The 16,711-nt window shown below is 45.5% G+C and overlaps 1 protein-coding gene across 1 annotated transcript in view; it reads right to left on the reverse strand.

Annotated features, from left to right (window-relative positions):
• LOC138968046 (uncharacterized) overlaps positions 1-16,711 on the reverse strand; it is an 82,381-nt gene that overhangs the window by 28,219 nt on the left and 37,451 nt on the right. The window contains exons 6-9 of the mRNA XM_070340609.1: positions 6,672-6,789; positions 4,629-4,862; positions 3,860-3,933; positions 1,765-1,891 (exon numbers count right to left, since the gene is read on the reverse strand). Coding sequence (XP_070196710.1) covers positions 1,765-1,891; positions 3,860-3,933; positions 4,629-4,862; positions 6,672-6,789 — 553 coding nt within the window. The remainder of the gene's footprint in view (positions 1-1,764; positions 1,892-3,859; positions 3,934-4,628; positions 4,863-6,671; positions 6,790-16,711) is intronic.

Below are 16,711 nucleotides of genomic sequence, written 5' to 3' on the forward strand. Positions count from 1 at the left end.
GGCTTGTTTCAATGGCCTGTATTAGTACCTCTTTTATTTTGTATTTACATTGTCACAGTTTCAGTGACACGTTTGAGAAAGTAACTTTGTTGAGCGCCTTTCTCAAATTGCAACGTAATGCGCCTGTGCTGGCCACAGCATTGGGGGAAAAAGTTGTGGCAGACCTTCACGTAATTCACGTGGAAACCGTGAGGGTATCGGGTGATTTCGCTCACCGTTTAGATCACGTGTTCCAAGCATGCTGTAGGTGTGTTTGGTAGGCGACCAGTGATTGGTCAGGAAGATCGCTTGGTTTGGGGAAGCGATTGCTGATTGGTCAGGGAGATCAAAATGTTTGTTTTTTTCCCCGGCTTTCTTTCTTTTTCTACATGCTATTGCAGACGGAGGTCTGGTTTGTTTCCGTGACTAAGATTCGGAGGATTCCAACGCGTTGCAAGACTGGTTTAGGTCGACCAACGGGCTTCTGGCGTCAGTGCAGAACGCAGAAGGCTTAGGACGTGAGGGATTTGGCTACATACTTTCGCTGACGAGCGGGAGCCAAATATTCAAGCGGTTTGCTTGGGAGAGCTACGTTTTACGAGCTATTGAGGTATTTAGACGTTACTTTACGTTGGTGACCGGTCAATGTTTGTGAAATGTAAACTCTGTGTTTTGTTTCTCCATGATAGCGTATAACTTCCTCATTATAACGCTAAATTGTAATCTGTATATGGTTTTTGCAGATATGGAGAGGCTGAGAAAATGTCTTGAGTTTTTATTAAAAGTCTATCCTTGCAGGTACCACGTGCTCGCTGAAGGGGGAAGTTAGATGTGTTTAAAGGTGGTAAAAGGGGGAATTGTTGGCATGGTCACTGCACCAATTGCTCTTGTTGCTGGAGGTGTTGCTGTACGTTTGCTACCTGGCTGCTACCTGTTTGCTGTTGAAGACGGGCTACACTGTTGCTGTCCTTTGCTGTACGGTTGCTGTTCTACGGCTGTTACTGGTGTTGCTCCAACTTTCACCTGTATGCTCCACTGCGTTCCATCGAATGGACCCTAGCTACACCGAGAGTTGAGTGCACCCATGCGTAAACGCCCCCCACCTTGTCATCTTTCTAACCCTTTATGACGAACTTTGAGTTGTGACAACGTGGAGTGTTAATGCCTGTACAGACTAAGACTTTTTACAGAGCAGCTAAGTGTTTTAGGTCATTCATTTGACCATTAAAACGTGACATACATTAATGATTCGCCTGCGTGCTACGTGCTTGCGTGCGTACGTGGGTGCGTGCATGCGTGTGTGTGTATGTATGTGTGTGTGTGTGTGTGTGTGTGTGTGTGTGTGTGTGTGTGTGTGTGTGTGTGTGTGTGTAATCTTTTGCTTACGTTTACGATTAATCTCTGTTCACGTTAAAAGGACAGGTTGGAAGAGCAGACTTGGCATAAAACCTTTATCCGTTCCTCTCTGTAGGTAAACATTCGGGTTCATTCTCCTAATCTCCCGAACTACTACCGTTCAAACCCCACCCTGTCCCTTCCCTTTGCTGCCACCGTCCGTCATATGTCTGTGCACCCCATTTCACAGCGCCTGGCAGCTATCTTCGCAAGGTAGTCTCAAAGTGCTAGAGTCCGTCATATGTCTGTGCACCCCATTTCACGGCGCCTAGCAGCTAACTTCGCAAGGTAGTCTCAAAGTGCTAGTGTCCGTCATATGTCTGTGCACCCCATTTCACAGCGCCTGGCAGCTATCTTCGCAAGGTAGTCTCAAAGTGCTAGAGTCCGTACCCCACCGTCCAACTTCTTGCTGGTGTAACCCACGTCCATCATAGTGTATTCGCCTGATGTGCTTCCCTCCGAGGCCATGTCACCGATGTCCGTGAAGGTCATCAGGTCGGCCATTTTCTCCCTGGACCTGCACACCAGACGACCAAGGACAGACACGTTCATGGCACTGGCCTTCCCGTGTCAACCACTCCACTCACCATCTCAGATCTGTCCACCATTCTACATGGGATAAGACCATCAACTACCTACTTGGACTCATACCCAAAATAAACTACGTGTGTGGTCTCTGTGCACGGTGGGGCTTAACAAGACAACAGTGTCATGAATTCATTTCTTTTATCCACTTGTGTCCATCGGTAAAATGTTTCATCAAAGAAGCCCACACTCTAAACAGGAAGCAGCCAGGCTATCGTGTGTTTTTTCTTCGAATGTTTTTTGTTACATGTAAAAGCAACATTGATGGATCTGAGATAGTGAGCTGGACGGATTTTGCCTTTAATGTACCGATCACTTTCGCATTCTGGCAGCCACCACTTGCTTGACTTTGAAACTCATTTCCGGGAGGACGGGAACTTTTTTGTTCGGCAGTGACAAAAATGTCTCTGCAAGTGACTGCAACATTGATACTAACAGAACAAGTCTAGTAAGCCCCCGTTAGTCTCAGGAGACACCATGGCTTTGCGTTCTCGCTGTTGGTGCAGCGTCGGGTGTGGCTGGGAGTGACAGTGTGAGGGTGGTCAGCCTGTCCGGCTATGGGCTTTTCTCGTCAGTCTCTGCAATCCACAGAGAAAACAGTTATCCAATGGATACCATCACACTGCAACATACAAGGGAATGAGGAAGCTGACAGGCTGGCGAAAGAAGGAGGGAAGCTACCACAAGAGAACCAGCAAGTTACATTTGGTGAGGAAAAAACCATTGTAAAAGAGAAGCAACGGAAAAAGTGGCTGCAACAACACCCTCACTACAACCCTAGAGACAGTTACTATCAACTCTCCAGAAAAGACCAGGTCATCATTGTGCGCCTGAGAACCGGCCACTGCAGACTCAGGCACCACATGTTCTCAAAATTCCACATTGGGGACACGCCTGTATGCCACTGTGGCATCGCAGACATGACAGTGGAACACCTCCTCCAACACTGTCCAATCCACCAGAAACTACGAGCAGAAACATGGTCTGCTGACACACCAGTTCAGGAGAAGATCTTCGGCACCCTGCAGAGTCTTCGCTGTACTGCAGACTTCATCAGAAGTTCCGGAGTCCCTGTCTGAGCGATCGAGAAGAAGAAGAAGAAGAAGTCTCTGTGTCTCAGACTGCTGGGCCCGCATCTCTGTGTCTCGGACTGCTGGGCGCGCGTCTCTCCAAATTTGGAGTCGAGTTTAAACACAATAGTCCACGATAATCTGTACCCAAAATGCAGTTTTTAATGCGGATTAAAGTCTCCAAACTCGAACTATATACCTACGTCATCATTTATGTTAGTGAACTTGTCACGTGCATGAGCACGCAGCCCCCAGGGCTTTCAGCCATGCCTCAGGCAGCTGTCCGTTCGAAAAAAAATACCAAGGTTCATTGACTTACATGCAAATAACACAAACTACACATTATGTACGAATTAATTTTGGTCTGGCACCAGGTAGGAACGAGTCACCCTTGACAAGGCTCACATCAGGTCCCGCACGTGAACTAATTACGTCAACAGTTCTACATGGACGTTTTTCGTCTCGGCGAGTGGGAGAATTCTTTCTATTTTGGGTACTTTACGTCAAGATATTTTGTTTGATTACGTAAGAAAATTGTAAAAGATGGCATGTGGGTCCGTTTTGGCATACTGCACACAGCCTTCAGACGTAATCACGGGAAATGTTAATGACATTTTGGCGGGAGATGCGAACTGACAACCCGCATATAGTTTTGGTTGGCTAGCAACACTTCAGGTATGTTTAGGCATATGTCAGATAGTTGTGTTAAGCTTTTGACTGTTTATATCGCAATCTGCGACAAAAACACAAACCGTTGCTTCAGCAATGTTGTGACCCCTGTGACCCCCGCACTGCATCTTTAAGCGAACGTTGTTACAAAGGCTACTCACATCAGGGCAATCATTCTGCAGAATTTTCTGATGCACGTTAACAGCCTGGCAGCTCTTTTCCATCGGTGTCGGATCTGAAAAGCCACCTCTCCACTTTACCAAACTGTTAGATCAGCAATAACAATCAAAGTTCGCGTTAAATGCTGCCATATTCGTAGCGTTCATTAATTAATTCATATTGTTTACATGTGCCAATAATGTTATTAAACTGTACCTAAGGGGATATAATAACGATTGGCTGCAGCTTTCGAAAACAAAAAAAATTATTTCAGAATTGCAAAGTGGTGTTGATAGTGTCGAATGTAAACAGAACAGTCTCAAACGCCATCTTTGGTTTACAAAACGTCACGAAGTGACGTCAACGGTCTAAAAATAGCCCAAGTCCTGGAGAACTGTTGCTAAACAATGCAATAAAGAATTAATTATTTCTCGTAATAGGTAAGGACTTCAAACCTAAAACTTTGCAGGAAGCTTAATTTATACATCCCCGCGACGATGGGAAAAGCCCTGGAAGTAATTAAACTAATTAAATGGGACTATGTCAGCCTTTAAGCAACATTACGGTAAGAAACATTACTTCCAATGGAGCTAATCGGTTGGAGCTAAACTTGGTCAGTGGTGCGTATCCAAACATTGAGTGTTTTCCATGAGCGCGCGCGTGTGTGTGTGTGTGTTTGTGTGTGTGTGTGTGTGTGTATATGTGTTTGTGTGTGTTTGTGTGTGTGTGTGTGTGTGTATGTGTGTGTGTGCCCAGACTGCATATACTGACAATGCCGGAGCGGCGGCGACGCATGTTGTGGATTAGCTGGTTGAAGATCTGGTACTCGCCCTCATCCTCCTGAGTCCACACGCGACCGTCCAGATTCTTCCCGCTGATGGGCCTGCCCGAGCAGATGTATTGCAGGCGTTTTCTGGCCATGTGGGGCACTGATCGTGGGTTGAGGGCCGGTCTTTTTGCATCTTTGCCTGGTGGGTTTGGCTCAAGCTTCTTCAGTAAAATCTCCTGTTGGCCGAGGTTTCAATATGAAAGTGTCAAACCTCATAAATGTGTAATGTTGAGTCAATCCCCCAATTTCGAATACATTTCCGAAAGAGCGCAACAGTCAGACAATGTGTCCTACATTGTGAACTGATTATCGATCATCTGAAGTTAATTTACATACCGTAGTTCGCTTAACAGAGGTAGAAAATACTAGCATTTTTACTGATGGCATTTTTTGACTCACTGATCAGTCGGGTTAGCCAATGAATAGAAACAAAGTCATATGTCAGACTAAAATGAATACAGAACAAGTCGCGTAAGGCAAAATTACTACACTTAGTCAAGCTGTCGAACTCACGGAATGAAACTGAACGCACTGCATTTTCTCACCACGACAATACAGCTTCGTCAATCCCCGCGACAAGGATATCGCTCAGTTTTCAAGTGCAAAACGAAGTGAAATTGACGAGCCAGTATAGCGCGGTAGCGTATTGCGCTCAGCAGGAGCGCGCGATTTTCTGTATTCTTTTTACATTTTAGAGCTTGTTTTGAATACAACAGGCTTTTTAAAATCAGTAACAAATAAAGAATAAGATGAAATCCTTTTTACATCGATTTCTTAAATTTTAATCGAAATACTAATCAACCTATTTTTGTTAACTATGATCACATTTTAAGAGTAAACATGACATATGTACATATTTTTAGATTCAAAATTTGATGAAGAATACGATGCAATCAATTTTAAATCTGTTTGCGAAAAATCGATTTAAATGACAACTTTAATGAGCAAACTAATTAATTAATCTTTAAACTTCCGAGCTGCAATGCAATACAAAAGTCCGGCCTTCGTCGAAAAATGATTGACCAAAATTTCAACAAAATTGTTTGGAAAATGAGAGCGTGACAATGCCGCCTCATTTTTCACAAAAAGCCGGATATGACGTCATCGAAGACATTTATTAAAAAAAAAATGAAAAACGTGTGTGGGGATTTCATACTCAGGTACTCTCATGTGAAGTTTCATAAAGGTCGGTCCGGTAGTTTCCTCTGAATCGCTGTACACACACACAGACATAGCCTACATACATACATACATACATACATACACACATACATACATCTATATATATATACGACTTGTGTCTGTGTGTGTGTGTCTGTGTCTGTGTCTGTGTCTGTGTGTCTGTGTGTTCGCGATGCACGCCCAAGGTTCTCGATGGATCTGTTTCAAATTTGGTGGCCATATTCAGGTACACCCCGGACACAACCTGGTCGATGAGATATTTCAACACGTGCTCTCAGCGCGCCGCGCTGAACCGATTTTGGTTTTTCTGTTCATCTTCCCAGATCCATTCCCACTAACTCTTCCTTATCTTCTCCAGTGTTTTGCGTTTATCTCCCTTCCTTCGTGTGGCGTCAATCCATATTCCCGTTTCTATTTTTAGAAGGTCACTGTCGACAACACTCAATCCATATTCCCGTTATACTATTTTTAGAAGGTCTTCCTTATCTTTTCCAGTGTTTTGCGCGTTTATCTCCCTTCCTTCGTGCGGTGCGGCGTCCCCGGCGCAGCCGGGTATTCGGCTCTACTTCTTCCCGGCGAAGCCGTACCCGGCGATGCGGGTATTCATCTAGTACATACATACATACATACATACATGTATACATACACCATGACCCTCATCTCGATTCCCCCATCTATGTTGACTAAATGTAAAATCGACAAAATGCTCCCCTGGGCCACAACCACCCACCACCAACCCCCCCCCCCCCCCCCTCCAATCCCTTCGACACCCACCACCCACCGACCCAGCCGCACTGCCTTACCGGCAGTTTGTCCCCCTTCCGTAAAGGACGCAGCAGATCCCGACGGGAGGGAAGCAGTTCTCCATGTGGATGGGTCCGCAGGAAATTCAGTTGGCCCCATGGCATCAGGCTCTCCTGGCTTATGGTTTGAAAAACGTTTCACATTTAAAGTATTAGATGATTAAAGGTGCAGGCCTTCTCGGGTAAACGATTTGGTTGACCATTTCATGTCTGGCCAGGCTTCACAGTGGTATATAATATGATAATGGAAGGGCGCTGGTTCTGAGCGACGCTTAGTTCTCGACATAGGTGTGACCAGATGACGTCATTTATACTTTCGTCATCAAATATCTTTCGCATTTCAATCAGTGTCATTTACCAGTTCTGTGTTCTGTGGTCGTTTTGACTGACTTGACAAGTTGAGAAAACCAATGACATTTCATTTTTGCGAAGCAACTGAATATCGAAAGAAAAAAAAGCGTGCAGAAGTATGTTTGGGTCCTGCAAGACTTTATGACCAACGATTTCTCCCTTGGAAGAAAATGAAGATGTCGGCTTTGTCACGATCTAGTGACACAGACCAAGAAAGTGTCACTCAGTGGGGTGCCTTCTCTTGGTCAATTGCGACTGAAAGCGCCTGTGCGTGAGTCGGGGCTATACGGCAGAGTTTTGCTGACAGCGCAGAGCACGGATTTTGTGACGCACGGATTTTTCGGGGTTAATTCTGCTTTGCGAGGCAGAATTGTGGATAGCTGAACTTGATATGTGACAAGGTCAGTCACGTGTTATTGTCTTGGTGGTCTGTGAGAGACACAAGGACGGCGCACTTGACACTCAGCGGCAGAAGAAGAAGGATCGAATACGACGGTTTCTAGAGTATGATGGATTTCACCGAATAAAATATTCGGCACTCTAGGGGAACTTCAGCGAGTTATCACCTTCTCACTGCCACATGTTTTGCTGAGGACGAGTCGTCAAATCTTTCCTTCGTCGTGCGATGGTCTTCGCATAAGTATTCGACAAGGGGTTTCTGGATGTTGTTGTCACTGTTGACGAACAGAGGCCATTCCAGGGAGGAAGCGGGTTTTGCTTCCATGAGAGTGCTACATTCATAGGCTGTTTGAGGTAATAAATCATTATTTAACGCTGTTGACGAGTCTGTGTTTGTGGAATGAAATACTCTGTTGTTCTTTCCAGGTTAGCGCATAATTTGCTCTCTGTGACGCTAAAATACTAACCTGTATATGGTTTTTGCAGGTAGGGAGAGAAGGACGAAAAATGGCTGTTTTGTTGTTGTGAAAAGTCCATTTTGTGCAGGCCCACGTGCTCGATGAGATATGTAAAGATGACATGTTTAAAGGTGGAGGGTGAGGGGTAGCTGACATGTTTAGTGCACCGATGCTTTCTGTTTGCAGCCTTTTCCTAACTTCTATTCGGCTGCCTTCTGGGGGACCACGCTAACCAGCACACCGGCTAACCAGCGAACCGGCTAACCAGCTAACCAGCGAACCGGCTAACCAGCGACTGGGTGCGGCGCCTGATGCCTCCACAGTTCCCTGCTTCGTCACCACGCTAACCAGCACTTCATTCGACGGAGCAGTTGTGGAGGCTAAAAAGACTAATTACAGGCCGTCCACCCAGTGGCCAAAGAAAGCTAAGTGCACCATGTCTTTGCACCCCGTTGACCACCGTTGTTATTTTTGCTATCTGTGATTATACTCGAGTAGTGACGACGTGGGGTGTGTGACACCTGCATGAACTAGCACTTTTGGAGCAGAACAGTCGTATTTTCTTATCTTTACACGGGATCAGCGTGTTACTATAATTTTCTATAAAGTTAAAAAACAAAGGAATACTGTACTCACCAATACAAGAACGGGACAAGACGGTACGAATTTTCGCTTATGGAAGCTTCATCAGGAAAAACAAGAACACAAAAGACAACAAAAAGCAGACGCAACACGGAACGAACAAGGTTTGAAAGAAAATGGAGGGGAAACACGCAAAAAAGGGAAGGAACTCTAGGAACGGAAATGAATGAAAGGGGAGAGAAGTGGTTGGATGATGTCATGGGCACAGGCATACTAGACTAAAAGTGATACACATTAATAAAAGGGGGGGGGGGAAAGAGGGGAGAAAAAAATAAATAAATAAAAAAAAATTAAAAAATAAAAAAAAAAGGAGGGGGGGGAGGGGGGGGGAAACGTACGCACGCACACGCACACATACACACACACACACACACACACACACATTCACACACAAACACACACACACACACACGTACCGTAAATCCACAGTAGGTTGGGGAATACAAGTACATCACATTTTCGCATTCAAACCGTCAGGTGTGGATGTGCCCAGGAATAATATAAAATCGGACTCTACTTGTTTTCTGTCTGTGGAGGTGCTGTACATTTGCCAGACACCTTTCACACGTGCATCCAGGGAGGTGTGGTTGCTGCTGTTGAAATGTTGGGCAACAGACCTACAGCGGCGATGCCGAACATCTGCCAGATGTTCGGTGAAGCGGGTAGAGAGGGTTCTTTCGGTCTCACCAATGTAGAGTACTTTGGGGCATTTGAGACAGGATATGGCATAGATGAGATTGCGGCTGGTGCAAGAGAACGTGCGTTTAATGTTGAAATCTTTTTGGGGGCCGGTCAGAGTGGTAGAATGGCAAATGTGGGGGCAGGTGTGGCAACGAGGGTTCTGGCATGCGTGTGTGCCGGGTTGTAGGGGAACTGGCGAACGAAGAGAGGATCGAACCAGGGAGTCTCGAAGGTTGCAGTCCCGTCGGGAGGCCAACAAGGGTGGCAGGCTGAACGTTTCACCAACAGAGGGGCTAGACTTAAGGATGAACCAATTGGTTTTCAAAATGTGGCGAACAGGTAGGTTGTGGGGATGGTGGGTCAAAACTGCCACAGGTCTGTCTGATCTGTCTGAGGTGGATGATGGCTGCAGAGCTACTTGTCTCGGTATGCAGCGAACTTTATGTAAGGCCACATTCAAGAGGCTGGATGGGTAGTCACGTTGAAGGAAGAAGTCAGACATTTCTGCTGCTTTTTCTTCAAAGTCATTTGTGTCAGAACAGATGCGGCGCAGTCTGAGAAACTGGGAAAATGGAATGCTCCGGATGGTGGAAGAAGGGTGAGAGGAATGGAAAGTAAGGTAGGTGTGAGCATCAGTGTCTTTGTAATGAACACTGGTGGAAAGAATGCTATCAGACAGGGAAATGTTCAAATCCAGAAAGGCGACTGCGGAAGGAGAGATATCAAAGGTGAATTTGATGGAGGGATGGTAGTTACTGACAAAGTGTATGTAATCAGTGAGGTCAGACAACGAGAGAGAGGTGGCACCGAGGCAATCATCGATGTAGCGTTTGCACAGTTCAGGCTGAGGTCCAGTGTAAGTGGAACGAATCTGGGATTCCAGGTGGCCCATGAATAGGCAAGCATAGGAAGGTCCCATTTTAGTGCCCATGGCGACACCACTTATCTGATGAAAGACTTGTCCATCAAACTCAAAAGTATTGAGCGTGAGGACAAGCTCCGCGAGACGGAGGAGGATGGGAGTCGGTGGGTCGCGAACAGAACGATTGTCCAGGAAGAACTGAAGTGCTTGAAGTCCGTCGGAATGAGGGATGGAGGTATACAGAGAACATACATCCATGGTGAACAGAAGGTTGGGATGAAAAGAAGGGTTGTTGTTGATTTCACCCAGAAGGTGAAGCGCATGAGTGGTGTCTTTGATGTATGAAGGCAGTGTCTGAACGATTGGTTGCAAGAGATGGTCGAGGTACTGAGACAGATGCTCAGTGGGGCAACTGCAAGCGGACACAATAGGTCTGCCTGGAGAGTCAGGTTTGTGTATCTTGGGCAAGAGATACAATTTGGGTTGTTGAACTTGAGACTTGTTCAAGTGTTTTGCAGTAGGAGGAAGCTTGTTTTGTGTGACAGCAGTTTTAATGGTCTGGGCAATGAGTTTTTTGTCTGACAGAAGTGTTGGTTCCGTTAGGGATTGATAAGCAGTAGTGTTGTGGAGCTGCCGATTGGCTTCTTGGATGTACATGCTGCGGTCCCAAACCACAACAGCCCCTCCTTTATCTGCTGGTTTTATGACGATGTCAGATCTTTGTTGTAAGGACTTGAGGGCGACAAATTCTGATTCAGAGAGGTTGCTTTGTTTGATGGGTTTGGGTTTAAGAGCTTTGATGTCTGCCTGACATTGTGAAATGTACAGTTCAACATGGGCAGACTTACCACATGGTGGAAGGTTGCGGCTGCCTGGTTGGAAGAGTTGAATGAAGATGTCCTGTGATGTAGGAGGTCTAGGGACTGAACCTAACACAGCCATCCATCTGAGAGTACGGAAAAAACGCTCACAGTCAAGGAGTGTTTTGTACTTGCTTGTGGTTTTGGTTAAAGGAACAAACTTGAGTCCTTTGGACAGGACTGAGCGTTCATCCTCTGATAAAGTAAGTGTATCTGGGATACAAACTACGCGCGGGTTGGGATCCACGTTAGCAGAGTGGACAGACGCAGACGATGAATGGGGGGATGAAGGCTGTTGGGCAGAGGCAGGTGTAGTGTCTTTGAGTGCACACAGTTTTTTAGTCTTAGTGTTTTTGCAGTTGTTGAAAGTCATCTGGTTGTGCGTGTGAACAATCTGTTTCACAACATGGACAGTGGGAGGAGGAAAGACAGTGACTAGTTGTCGCTGAAGGGTGCATAGTTTGACCGTAAGACCACGTAATTTACGATCAAGCGCTTTGATCTGAGCAGAGATAAGGTGTTGACTGGCAGCTGCGAGGCAGCGGTTAGTGTCATTCAGCAGTAACGAGTCTGAGCGATCAGCCGGAGAGTGAGTCAAACGAAATCCCTTGGGGATAAGTTTAGCTCGCTGACAGTCTCTCAGAAAAGTGAGATGACTGGAAGTAGTTGTTTTGCCTATTGTCGTCCTGCCATAAGAAGTTGCAAGTTGGTACAAGATAGGTACTGGTCTGAGAAACGAAAAGCAATGAGTCATACTAGAATAGACTCGGGAAGCAAGGGTGGATGGCATGATGGAAAAACAAAAAACAAATTAAAAGCTGAGGAAGAAAAAGAAAGAGAGAAAGATGAAAAAGACGAAGAACCAAAGTGTACCTAACCGAGAAAATGGTATGAAACTACATGAAACAAAAAACGGTGCACGACAAATAGATCCAGTCGGGTTTACGAATCGAAATCTAAACAACGAAGTGACTGTGGTAAGATGAACAAAGTTAAAAAACAAAGGAATACTGTACTCACCAATACAAGAACGGGACAAGACGGTACGAATTTTCGCTTATGGAAGCTTCATCAGGAAAAACAAGAACACAAAAGACAACAAAAAGCAGACGCAACACGGAACGAACAAGGTTTGAAAGAAAATGGAGGGGAAACACGCAAAAAAGGGAAGGAACTCTAGGAACGGAAATGAATGAAAGGGGAGAGAAGTGGTTGGATGATGTCATGGGCACAGGCATACTAGACTAAAAGTGATACACATTAATAAAAGGGGGGGGGGGGGGGGAAAGAGGGGAGAAAAAAATAAATAAATAAAAAAAAATTAAAAAATTAAAAAAAAAGGAGGGGGGGGAGGGGGGGGGAAACGTACGCACGTACACGCACACATACACACACACACACACACACACACACATTCACACACAAACACACACACACACACACGTACCGTAAATCCACAGTAGGTTGGGGAATACAAGTACATCACATTTTCGCATTCAAACCGTCAGGTGTGGATGTGCCCAGGAATAATATAAAATCGGACTCTACTTGTTTTCTGTCTGTGGAGGTGCTGTACATTTGCCAGACACCTTTCACACGTGCATCCAGGGAGGTGTGGTTGCTGCTGTTGAAATGTTGGGCAACAGACCTACAGCGGCGATGCCGAACATCTGCCAGATGTTCGGTGAAGCGGGTAGAGAGGGTTCTTTCGGTCTCACCAATGTAGAGTACTTTGGGGCATTTGAGACAGGATATGGCATAGATGAGATACTACTTCCAGTCATCTCACTTTTCTGAGAGACTGTCAGCGAGCTAAACTTATCCCCAAGGGATTTCGTTTGACTCACTCTCCGGCTGATCGCTCAGACTCGTTACTGCTGAATGACACTAACCGCTGCCTCGCAGCTGCCAGTCAACACCTTATCTCTGCTCAGATCAAAGCGCTTGATCGTAAATTACGTGGTCTTACGGTCAAACTATGCACCCTTCAGCGACAACTAGTCACTGTCTTTCCTCCTCCCACTGTCCATGTTGTGAAACAGATTGTTCACACGCACAACCAGATGACTTTCAACAACTGCAAAAACACTAAGACTAAAAAACTGTGTGCACTCAAAGACACTACACCTGCCTCTGCCCAACAGCCTTCATCCCCCCATTCATCGTCTGCGTCTGTCCACTCTGCTAACGTGGATCCCAACCCGCGCGTAGTTTGTATCCCAGATACACTTACTTTATCAGAGGATGAACGCTCAGTCCTGTCCAAAGGACTCAAGTTTGTTCCTTTAACCAAAACCACAAGCAAGTACAAAACACTCCTTGACTGTGAGCGTTTTTTCCGTACTCTCAGATGGATGGCTGTGTTAGGTTCAGTCCCTAGACCTCCTACATCACAGGACATCTTCATTCAACTCTTCCAACCAGGCAGCCGCAACCTTCCACCATGTGGTAAGTCTGCCCATGTTGAACTGTACATTTCACAATGTCAGGCAGACATCAAAGCTCTTAAACCCAAACCCATCAAACAAAGCAACCTCTCTGAATCAGAATTTGTCGCCCTCAAGTCCTTACAACAAAGATCTGACATCGTCATAAAACCAGCAGATAAAGGAGGGGCTGTTGTGGTTTGGGACCGCAGCATGTACATCCAAGAAGCCAATCGGCAGCTCCACAACACTACTGCTTATCAATCCCTAACGGAACCAACACTTCTGTCAGACAAAAAACTCATTGCCCAGACCATTAAAACTGCTGTCACACAAAACAAGCTTCCTCCTACTGCAAAACACTTGAACAAGTCTCAAGTTCAACAACCCAAATTGTATCTCTTGCCCAAGATACACAAACCTGACTCTCCAGGCAGACCTATTGTGTCCGCTTGCAGTTGCCCCACTGAGCATCTGTCTCAGTACCTCGACCATCTCTTGCAACCAATCGTTCAGACACTGCCTTCATACATCAAAGACACCACTCATGCGCTTCACCTTCTGGGTGAAATCAACAACAACCCTTCTTTTCATCCCAACCTTCTGTTCACCATGGATGTATGTTCTCTGTATACCTCCATCCCTCATTCCGACGGACTTCAAGCACTTCAGTTCTTCCTGGACAATCGTTCTGTTCGCGACCCACCGACTCCCATCCTCCTCCGTCTCGCGGAGCTTGTCCTCACGCTCAATACTTTTGAGTTTGATGGACAAGTCTTTCATCAGATAAGTGGTGTCGCCATGGGCACTAAAATGGGACCTTCCTATGCTTGCCTATTCATGGGCCACCTGGAATCCCAGATTCGTTCCACTTACACTGGACCTCAGCCTGAACTGTGCAAACGCTACATCGATGATTGCCTCGGTGCCACCTCTCTCTCGTTGTCTGACCTCACTGATTACATACACTTTGTCAGTAACTACCATCCCTCCATCAAATTCACCTTTGATATCTCTCCTTCCGCAGTCGCCTTTCTGGATTTGAACATTTCCCTGTCTGATAGCATTCTTTCCACCAGTGTTCATTACAAAGACACTGATGCTCACACCTACCTTACTTTCCATTCCTCTCACCCTTCTTCCACCATCCGGAGCATTCCATTTTCCCAGTTTCTCAGACTGCGCCGCATCTGTTCTGACACAAATGACTTTGAAGAAAAAGCAGCAGAAATGTCTGACTTCTTCCTTCAACGTGACTACCCATCCAGCCTCTTGAATGTGGCCTTACATAAAGTTCGCTGCATACCGAGACAAGTAGCTCTGCAGCCATCATCCACCTCAGACAGATCAGACAGACCTGTGGCAGTTTTGACCCACCATCCCCACAACCTACCTGTTCGCCACATTTTGAAAACCAATTGGTTCATCCTTAAGTCTAGCCCCTCTGTTGGTGAAACGTTCAGCCTGCCACCCTTGTTGGCCTCCCGACGGGACTGCAACCTTCGAGACTCCCTGGTTCGATCCTCTCTTCGTTCGCCAGTTCCCCTACAACCCGGCACACACGCATGCCAGAACCCTCGTTGCCACACCTGCCCCCACATTTGCCATTCTACCACTCTGACCGGCCCCCAAAAAGATTTCAACATTAAACGCACGTTCTCTTGCACCAGCCGCAATCTCATCTATGCCATATCCTGTCTCAAATGCCCCAAAGTACTCTACATTGGTGAGACCGAAAGAACCCTCTCTACCCGCTTCACCGAACATCTGGCAGATGTTCGGCATCGCCGCTGTAGGTCTGTTGCCCAACATTTCAACAGCAGCAACCACACCTCCCTGGATGCACGTGTGAAAGGTGTCTGGCAAATGTACAGCACCTCCACAGACAGAAAACAAGTAGAGTCCGATTTTATATTATTCCTGGGCACATCCACACCTGACGGTTTGAATGCGAAAATGTGATGTACTTGTATTCCCCAACCTACTGTGGATTTACGGTACGTGTGTGTGTGTGTGTGTTTGTGTGTGAATGTGTGTGTGTGTGTGTGTGTGTGTGTATGTGTGCGTGTACGTGCGTACGTTTCCCCCCCCCTCCCCCCCCTCCTTTTTTTTTAATTTTTTAATTTTTTTTTATTTATTTATTTTTTTCTCCCCTCTTTCCCCCCCCCCTTTTATTAATGTGTATCACTTTTAGTCTAGTATGCCTGTGCCCATGACATCATCCAACCACTTCTCTCCCCTTTCATTCATTTCCGTTCCTAGAGTTCCTTCCCTTTTTTGCGTGTTTCCCCTCCATTTTCTTTCAAACCTTGTTCGTTCCGTGTTGCGTCTGCTTTTTGTTGTCTTTTGTGTTCTTGTTTTTCCTGATGAAGCTTCCATAAGCGAAAATTCGTACCGTCTTGTCCCGTTCTTGTATTGGTGAGTACAGTATTCCTTTGTTTTTTAACTTTGTTCATCTTACCACAGTCACTTCGTTGTTTAGATAATTTTCTATATTCTAACTGGCATTTTGTCAGTGACCATTGATTTTTACGTTTTGTGAACGTAAAAGAACATATTTTGAGTGAAGTCTCGAGGGAGGTGGCGAGTTTTTACATAAACAGGCGTCTGAAACTTATACTTTTGTTGTCTCTATTTAATTGTATGACTGCGAGAGTGTATCGTGGTGTGGTTAGTTAGTTAGTAGTAACTAACCGTTTCATAATCACCTTAAGTGATATATTGAAACGTGACAGGCTTTTTGTCTGCTTTGAAGGTAGGAAGATTTTACAGCGCACACGGTAAATTGCAAGTCGTATTGGACAAGAATGTTGTTATTCTTCTTTTTTCGAAGTACCATAGATTTGTTCTTGGCCATATTTTCCAGCTGTGCGTTGTTATATCATGGGAAAAACACCTTTGAACGCAAATTCGCAAAGAAATTTCGATCATTTGCTCCGGAACTGCAACGTCGATATGCCAAAACAAAAAATTCTGGCTCAATATGCGGAAACATGCTGGTAGTGTCATATTTTTTTCAATGGGTGTGGAAGAATTGCTCATAATTAACATAGCACTCCGGCCCTGTTCTTTTTTTCGTCACACCCAAAGCCGTTATTTGTTTTGGGCGACGCAGCATTATAAGGCCATTCCTCTACTTGGACGCATACCAACAAATCAACAAAGCAACTGCTTCCTGTGTCGAATGGGAATTTGTTTGTGAATGTATTTCGCTAATCGCCGCTAGTCTTAGTTACGGAAGTAATTCATCACAAATTTCGCAACCTTTACAGAATGCAGCAAGACTGTTGATATGTTGTGTCTCTCTAAGTGGAGGAATATGTCCTTATCACATTTATAATTGGGGTGCAGCGGACAAATA

The sequence above is a fragment of the Littorina saxatilis genome, linkage group LG6 (assembly GCF_037325665.1).
Source record: "Littorina saxatilis isolate snail1 linkage group LG6, US_GU_Lsax_2.0, whole genome shotgun sequence".
Classification (NCBI taxonomy): domain Eukaryota; kingdom Metazoa; phylum Mollusca; class Gastropoda; order Littorinimorpha; family Littorinidae; genus Littorina; species Littorina saxatilis.